The sequence below is a fragment of the Lipophrys pholis genome, assembly GCF_963383615.2.
Source record: "Lipophrys pholis genome assembly, chromosome: 8".
In the NCBI taxonomy this organism is placed as follows: Eukaryota; Metazoa; Chordata; class Actinopteri; order Blenniiformes; family Blenniidae; genus Lipophrys; species Lipophrys pholis.
In genome coordinates, this window is record NC_137630.1 from 18,383,957 (window position 1) to 18,392,422 (window position 8,466).

The 8,466-nt window shown below is 45.0% G+C and overlaps 1 protein-coding gene across 2 annotated transcripts in view; it reads left to right on the forward strand.

The window, feature by feature from the left end:
- Positions 1–4,865, forward strand: part of casz1 (castor zinc finger 1) — a 77,051-nt gene extending 72,186 nt beyond the window's left edge. For both annotated transcript variants that reach the window (XM_080469761.1, XM_080469760.1), the window contains exons 17-19: positions 325–559; positions 1,459–1,842; positions 2,649–4,865. In XM_080469761.1, the coding sequence (XP_080325887.1) occupies positions 325–559; positions 1,459–1,842; positions 2,649–3,925 (1,896 nt within the window). In that variant the 3' untranslated portion in view covers positions 3,926–4,865. The remainder of the gene's footprint in view (positions 1–324; positions 560–1,458; positions 1,843–2,648) is intronic.
- Positions 4,866–8,466: the final 3,601 nt, after the last annotated feature.

An 8,466-nucleotide genomic window follows, 5' to 3' on the forward strand; every position in this document is an offset into this window, starting at 1 on the left:
GAGTATCTCTCACATTCTGTCACACAAGTCACGACAAATCACTCGTGACATTCTTTACTTGAAAATTCCACACTGAGCATTCATATCTTTTTAACGACTACTATACATTGTGGATTTAAAAATCTGGTCTATCAAGTTTACTTTGATCCGTCTCTATTCCGTTGCCTTTGTATCATAATTACGTGCAGCATTCATTCTTCTAGGAATTCTTCTTCTACTTTTGACATCTGCAGACGTGCCAAAAGGCTGCACCTGTATTAATGACACTTCATGCTCAGAAGTATGCGTTTCAGTCCTGTACAATGAAAGTTGTCTGTTTTCCAGGTCATGTCGCTTGGCCAGAGGCGAGATGAGATGCACCATTCGTCCGGTATGATGTCTGGGCATCATGGCGCCCAGCATGGCCTCTCCAACTTCTCCTCCACCGGCATGGACGAGACTGACGACTACATGGACTACATGGGGGGAGGGGGCAGCCCCTTGGGCCTCTCCTCCGAGTCCTCCAACCAGGACCGAAGCTGCACCAGCACCCCTGTGGGCAACGACAGCTCTCCAGCAGGTGAGATAGTGCGAAAGAGACCCGACGGGTCAGCATGTGGATCTTTAATATAGTTTACTGTAAAGGTGAATAGTGCAATAAAGGTTTTTCCACTCCTACATTCCGCAATGAACGTCAGGCTTCACTCAATCCAAAATCACCTAGCTCACCCAGAAACGCAGCAACTTGTCATCTCACACATCCTTCAATCATGTGTTTCATGATTCAGTACTTTGACTTCCAGTCACAGACACATTAGTCAGAATATATGAGGTTGATGACAATGCTCTATTCTTATGTTGAGTCGTGGACAAGACATTTCGCAGTTTGCCTGGTCATCCTCATAAAACCTCCATTTTGTACATCAGTGGTTTGAGTTATTGCACTGTACGTAGCTTATTACATTTTCCTTTGGCCAGAGATCACCCCTGTGGCTTTATGTCTACTTTAGCACTTTTAGTGGGTTGAATTGTGGGAGAAAGGGAAGGAAATGAGAAACCGCCTCTTTTTGCCTCAAACTTGCTGAATAAATTGATGCTCCTCTATTTTTATTTTAATTATCTGAATCTAAGCCTGTCTTGTGATTTTCACCTTTCTTCACATGTTGCCAGTATTATCCACTACTCTCATCATTGTTGTTTTGGCTGGTGTTTGGGGTTCTTGTCTTGAATGGGCCTCATTTTGTATCATTCTCTTATCTTTTATCTTTCCCTTTTTACCTCCCATCCCTCTGTGTGTGTGTGCGTGTGGGTACTTGTGCGCATCCTGGACTCTGTGCGTGTGTGTGTGTGTGTGTGTGTGTGTGTGTGTGTGTGTGTGTGTGTGTGTGTGTGTGTGTGTGTGTGTGTGTGTGTGTGTGTGTGTTCCCCCTCCCTCCTGCCTGTCCTTCACCCTTCTTTCTGGTCAACCTGTCTCTCCAGGACAAGGCTTCCCCGCCACCACTTCTGCTCCTACCACCCCTGCTGACACTAGCGCAACCCAAAATGCACCTCTTTCTTCCTCTCCTCCAGCCCACCTCCTTCCCTCCCATCATCATCATCATCCTCCTCCTCCACCACCTCTCTCAGCTCCTCAGCCTGGCCTCCAGTCCCAAACTCCATCCCTCTCTCCCGCTCTCCTCCGACCTCCTCTCCCCTCACTCCCATACCTCCTCTCTCCATCCTGTCTGTCATACTCTCTGCTCAGCGCCTCTCTGGGAGCCACTCGGAGTGTTGTCATGCCAACCAACACACCAGCTTTCAGCCCCATCATTGCCACACCGTCTCCGGTTAAAAATGACGTCCCTATAGTACAGGATGCTGCAGGTACTTATCCCCGGCGCAAACCAACACTGCAGCTGTCACTCTCAATTATTGAGTCCTGTGCAGCATTTAACTGTGTGATTCAGCCTTTCTCTCCAGTATTTCTGTGAAAAAAAATTATGAATAAATGAAAGAAAAAAAAAAAAAAAAAAAAAAAAAGGCCCTCCCAGCATGCCAAGACATTTATGTTGAAGTGATGACGTGTGCATGCCTCCAGTGTGGGTAAAGTAACAGAATATTTGTACAAGTAATTGACTTGTACCTCTGTGTGTACTTTCACTTTTAATATTATTAGGATTTAGAGATGGAGCAGTAAATTTGGCACCTGCTCTATGAAGCCCGATCCTTGTTTAGTCTCCATTAACAAGGCTGCATCAGCAGCCTCTTATTTTAATCACGCCTCAAGTTTTATCGAGGCCCACTGCTTCCTGTCTCGCAGAACAGGGATCACATCATTAGCAGTGACCCCAGGGTGTTGCAAAAGGTGGGTGCCCCTCGTAAAACAACATGGAGATAAGAGGGTTGGTTAAGACTCACAGCTCCGCCTCTGTTTGGAGGCTGGAGACACCCTGTAAAAGTGTCATGTCCCACAGTCAATCTATCATCTTCCCCCCCTCCTTTAATCATTCTGGGAATTAGGAATAAAAACTTGTGGCTCTCTGTGCTTACTCAGCTGTGATCCACTTCTGGCTGAGTATGGTTGGATGTTAGACTTTTATCCAGGACAGTCACTTGCTTGCCGTTTGTGGGTTTTACTTTGTGATCCAGCTGATAAATATTTAATAGCTGCCCTTTTTTTTTTTTTTTAGGCAACACAATCTCCATTCCCACGGCCACCGGTGCAAAGAAGCGCTTTTGGATCATCGAGGACATGTCACCGTTTGGCAAGCGGCGCAAGACGGCGTCATCTCGAAAGATGTTGGACGAGGGGATGATGCTGGAGGGCTTCCGGCGCTACGACCTCTACGAGAATTGCAAGGACTCCAGCTGCCAGTTTTCCCTGAAGGTCACCCACTACCACTGCACCCGGGAGAACTGCGGCTACAAGTTCTGCGGCCGAACCCACATGTACAAGCACGCACAGCACCACGACCGCGTGGACAACCTGGTCCTGGACGACTTCAAGCGCTTCAAATCCTCGCTCAGCTGCAACTTCCCCGACTGCCAGTTCTCAGGCAACAGCACCCACTTCCACTGTCTGCGCTGCGGCTTCCGCTGCACCGACAGCACCAAGGTGACGGCCCACCGCAAGCACCACGGCAAGCAAGATGTGATCAGCGCCGCCGGGTTCTGCCAGTTCAGCTCCAGCGTCGACTGCGAGGTCCCTGACTGCAAATATAAGCTCAAGTGCTCGCACTTCCACTGCACCTTCCCCGAGTGCAAACACACGGTGGTGGGCATGTCCCAGATGGACTCCCACAAAAGAAAGCACGAGAAGCAGGAGCGGGGCGAACTGCCCTCCGTGTCACCGAAACAGGACAACGCGCACTTCTTGGTAAGCAACGTGGCGGCGATCGCACCGTCCTCCATGGGTCTTTCCACTTCTTCTCCCGGGGGCCTCCACAGCTTGTCCCACAACATCAACAGCAGCGCCCCCTCCATGCTCTACCAAACAAGCGGCATCACTTCTGACTATAAGCACTCGTACCCGCCGTCCTCCATCAGCCTGGACGGCTCCCTCAACCTGGGCACCGACACCAGCAGCTCCCTGTTCTTCCTGAAGAACGCCGCCGGCCTCGGCCTCAGCGACTCGCTGGACCTCAGCAAGAAGATGCACCACAACGCAGCCCCGCCGGGCCGCAACAGCCCCATCGCCCCGCTGGGTCTGCCGGCCGCTCAGGACGACACCACGGGCACGTCCGGGGAGGCCGAAGACGACATGTCGCCGGAGGAGGAGGCGCATGTGGAGGAGGAGGACGAGGAGGAAGAGGACGAGGAAGAGGAGCCTGAGGACGATCTGAACTCTGACTCGAACGACGATTCGACGGCGGAGCCCGACGGCGAGAAGGACAATGGCGAGAGCTTTGATGCTTCCGTTAACCACACTGATACTTCCCAACTGGAAAAACAAGACGCTGACCCATGAAAATTAAGAAACATGAACAAAAACATTGAAAAAACAGAGACTGTAGGAACTGCAGAAAAATCCTGTGTACTATGAATAAACAAAAATGAAAGTGGCCTCATTTATCATGTTCAGAGACTTCAGATGACAACGAAAAAAACAACAGCGTGGAGAAAATGACGGCCCGAAATGATTTATTATGATGTTTACAAGATGACCAACATTATTAATTCAATTATGCATTAAAAAATATGAACGGAGACACACAGAGTTAGGCCCTGTTTTACACGTAAGGGCAGCAATGTAAAGCATTTTACTACACATCAGTCTTTTCGTGTGCGTGCATGTTTGACTTTAATTTATTTTTATTTTTATTTTTTTTCCCACTTTTTTGTGTGTGAAAAAAAAAAAAAACGTTGGAAAAACAAAAACAAATCTCTCTATATAACTATATATGTAAGTGTGTGTGAGTGTGTGTGTGTGTGTGTGTGTGTGTGTGTGTGAGAGAGACAATATTCAAAAGAAAATTGGCACAGGCGAAATGCAGGGCCGTGGAAACAGAAAAGAAAAGGGACATGAATCACTAAAGAGGGGATGTGTTTCAAACCTATGATCATTTTTTTCTGTATTATTATTATTATTGCTTAATTATCAATATGAGACGCTGAGAGAAAGGGGCTAACGCTCTGCTCGTTCCCGCTCTCGGTGACACGTGGTGTTGACCAGTAACTGTTTGGGTCAGTCTCAGCTGCAGTCGGGGCGTCCGGCCGCCCGCCCGCCTCCACAGTTTTCTCTGACATTCTGTTTTAAAAAAAAGAAAGAAAAAAAAAAAAAAAACCTCTTCAACTAAGCACCAAAACCAAGCTAAGACAGCCCTCCGGCCCCCACACCTCTGTGGAGGGACGGAGTTCGTGCGTTGATAGTGCACTTTGATAATAGCTGACCAGGACGTTTCGGGCGAGGACAGAAAGGAAAAGAAAAAAAAACTATTTTTGTTACCGTTTGCATTAAATTGTTTTTTTGTTTGTTTTATTTGTTTAACTCAGAAGCATATCGATCTGTAATCGGCCGGGGCGGGGTGATTAACGGAAGCATAGTGGGGTTGGATGAGTTGACGTGGGGAAGGGGGAGGTGGGACTGGACACAGGAAATGATGAGTGTGTCGGGGAGGGGCGGGTGCTGGGGGGGGGGGGGGGGGGGGGGGGGGGGGGGGGGCAGCGCCGGTGGGGTGTGTTTCATGTCGAAAAATGTACAGACCGAAAGAAATGTCTCTGCGGCATTTTGTTTTCCATTCACTATGGCTGTGGTTGAGCTCCTGTTGTAACGGTTTTTATTTAATATTTATGTGACCTTCCAATGAGAACATTTTTAGGGTGTTTTTGCACTTTTTAGGTTCATTTTTACCGTCGGAGAAGAAAAAGAAAAAGAGAAAAAAAAAACAAGAAAACAAAACAAAAAGAATGCGATATATCTTTTAACAGGGAATTTGCTTTAACGATATGTTTTAGTTCACTTTTGCTTTGATGCACAAATAGATGTTAGTGTGACTAAGAACTGTTGTTCTGTGGTTTATTTAAAGACTGGTTTTTGTTTTTATTTTTTATTTTTTTGCTTCTGTGATTGGACGGGTAGAGAAACGGAGAAAAACAAAAAAGCAAACACGGGGCGCCACAAAAAAAAAAAAAACACCGCTCCAGAATAAGAAACACTAATACGGACTGTGATTTTAAATTAATTCTTAAGGAGTTCATAGCTCACTCTACGGTTAGCGCTAAATTATTCAATCTGTCGAACCACCCTCTGGTTTTTACGGAGCGAACGTGTACGACTGAGGAGTGGACACACCGATCATTAAACACCTCGACATTGGAAATCACAGGATCAGACTGTAGGGAATAATAATGTGTGTAGATGATATTCCTCCGAATATTGTTTTGAGAAGGAAAAAAAAAAAAAAAAAGTTTGTACAGTATTTTCCTCTGTAAAAAAATAACTATATATGAACAAAATGCTCTTTGATGAACAGCTTCCTTTAAAAAGAAAACCGTAAAAAAGGAGAAATGATTAATAAAAAGTTAAAAATTCAAATAGCCTCATCATAGTTTGCTTGTGTGCGTGACCTCTTTTTTTTTATTTTATTTTTTTAATTTGACCCATGAGGTTGTTCTTACCCCCAGCAGTGGCAGATTGTGTTATTTGCAGTATATATATATATATATATATTTTTTTTTTTTCAAAACATTTTCAGAAGCTCAAACAAAAATACACTGATTGAATTCATTCATTGATGTTTCTGTTTTATTTATCAAGTCATTTTACTCATTGTCATTTTTTCTGTGAGTGCTTCTGTTGTCGTGTGTTTCTTTTTCTTTTTTTTTTCTTTTCCCCTCATTAACTGAAATTCTCGGTTTGTATTTACTTTGCTGTGGGCATGCTTTCGTTCACAGACTGAGCCGTCTCCCGGGACTCTGTTGCAAAAAAGCAGGAGGCAATTTATGCTCCGTTTGTTTTGTGTTCTCATCATTTGCCGAGTTAAACTGTAGTAGAGCCGGGAGACGCCGTGCACTTGAATTCAGTTTGTGTGTGCGTGTACGTGTGTGTGTGTCTGTGAGGGTGTAAAATAGCAGGATTTGTAAAAAGTTGAAATAAAGAAACTATAATTATTATGACATTACACATGTAGTGCTTGGTAGTGCTTCAGGCCCTTTTTGTTGATGGTGGTGGTGGTGGGGGTGATGTGGGGGAAAGGTGCTGCTGGACGATGGGGGGGGGGGGGGGGTGAGGGAAAAGGTCACTGTCTTTTTTTATATCAGTCAATGATACTATTGAAGTGTGTGTTTATTACTGTGGTGATAGTAGCAATCCAAGCTGGGTTTTGAGTAACTGCAGAAAATGAATGTAAGTCAATGCAATGTCCCAAAAAAGCATGTGTGGATGTGTATTTATTACTAAAAAGCTGTGTACACCCTCACATTATAGGGGTGAGGTGACCTTTTGGGTGAAGACATGCTTTAGGGTCAGACTGAGGTTCCAGTTAAGTTTCAGTTAGCCAAGAGAGAGTTTGTGTCAATTCGCTTTGCACGCACACAAAATTGAAATCCACATATAGAAAATGAAAAAAAAATGTTTTTGGTGAATACATAATGTGACGTTAGACTGAAGTAAAGCGAGAGTTTAAATGACTTTAGAGCAACAGTCTGCAGGAAGTGAATGTAAGTCAATGCAATGTCTTAAAAAAAAAAAAGTGTGTGTGTGTGTGTGTGTGTGTGTGTGTGTGTGTGTGTGTGTGTGTGTGTGTCTGGTCAGAGCTTCACTTCACGGCCTGCTGACCCTGTGCTTCTCTTCTCTGCGTTGTTCGAACTCAGACACAGTTTTTCGGGTCAGAAAGCAAAACAAACAAAAACACGAACCATCTGCACTTGTGCGGGTCGAAAAATCAACAATATTTGTTGCCGCGCTCGCCCGTCCTTCACTCGGAACACGTGCGAGCTGTAGACTGCTGGGTAGATTCCGAAGGCCTGGTACTGCTACTAAGATGGCTCCTTGTGTCTTGCTCGGTGTTAACAGGGCACATCTATTATCAATATTTTTCTTTTTTTCTTACCTTGAGCCATGTGCCGGGGTTCTCCTCCCACTCCCTCCTGTCGCCCAGCGGCCGGTGCGCTGACTGTCTGTCCCCCTCGTCTACAGCTGTTCCTGTCCTTCCTCCTTCTCTTCCTTGTGATGTTTTTTTAATAAAAGAAGAAAAAAAAAGAAAGGGGGGGTAAAAAAAAAAAAAAAAACACGGGTAAGGGCATCACCATCTGTCAGCCAGCTGGTATCCTGTATATAATCTACCAGAAAAAAAAAAAAAGAAAGAAAGAATAAACATGAAAATTATATTACACAAAAACCAGACGGAAACGACCTCCAAATCCTGCATAGGCTGCTGCAGAAACGACAGATCGTTTTACCGTTTTAATTAACAGAGTAAAAAGGATGGCATAAAAAAGTGGCGTGGATCTACAACCGGGATGTATTCCCACCACTGCGAGTGAAATTTTAAAAAGAAAAGAGGAACATGAGAGCCGCCTGCCCACTGCAGCGTCGTGGAGAACCAGAGCAACATTTTAGACTTTGTAAAATATATTGCACTTTTGGACTAAAAGCCATCTCCCGCTGTAGCGCTCAATTTGGCTCGACTTATGAGACATTTTATATGAAAAGTAGACAATGAAGCAATTTTTTAAAGTCTCCACTTGAATTTGTTGCCCTCAGCACGACTATTCATTCCAGCCATATTGCTTATTTCCACTCGGATACTGTGCTGTTCGTCTTCATTGTGCTATATTTATGTTGTTTTTTTTCTCTCTCTTCTGTTTCCGCATGTCTAATGCAAAGATTGAGCTTTTCACTCAGTGAAATAAAAAAAAACCAACTGAATAACTTTAGGCCTCCTTTCGGTGTCGGTGTGTTTTTGAATAAGAGGGAGCGACGCATCTCTCTGTGCATGCATGCCGCCTGCCTTCTCACAAAGCACCTTCAAGAGGCTCACAGTACAAACGCCAACTGTGTGCGTGTGC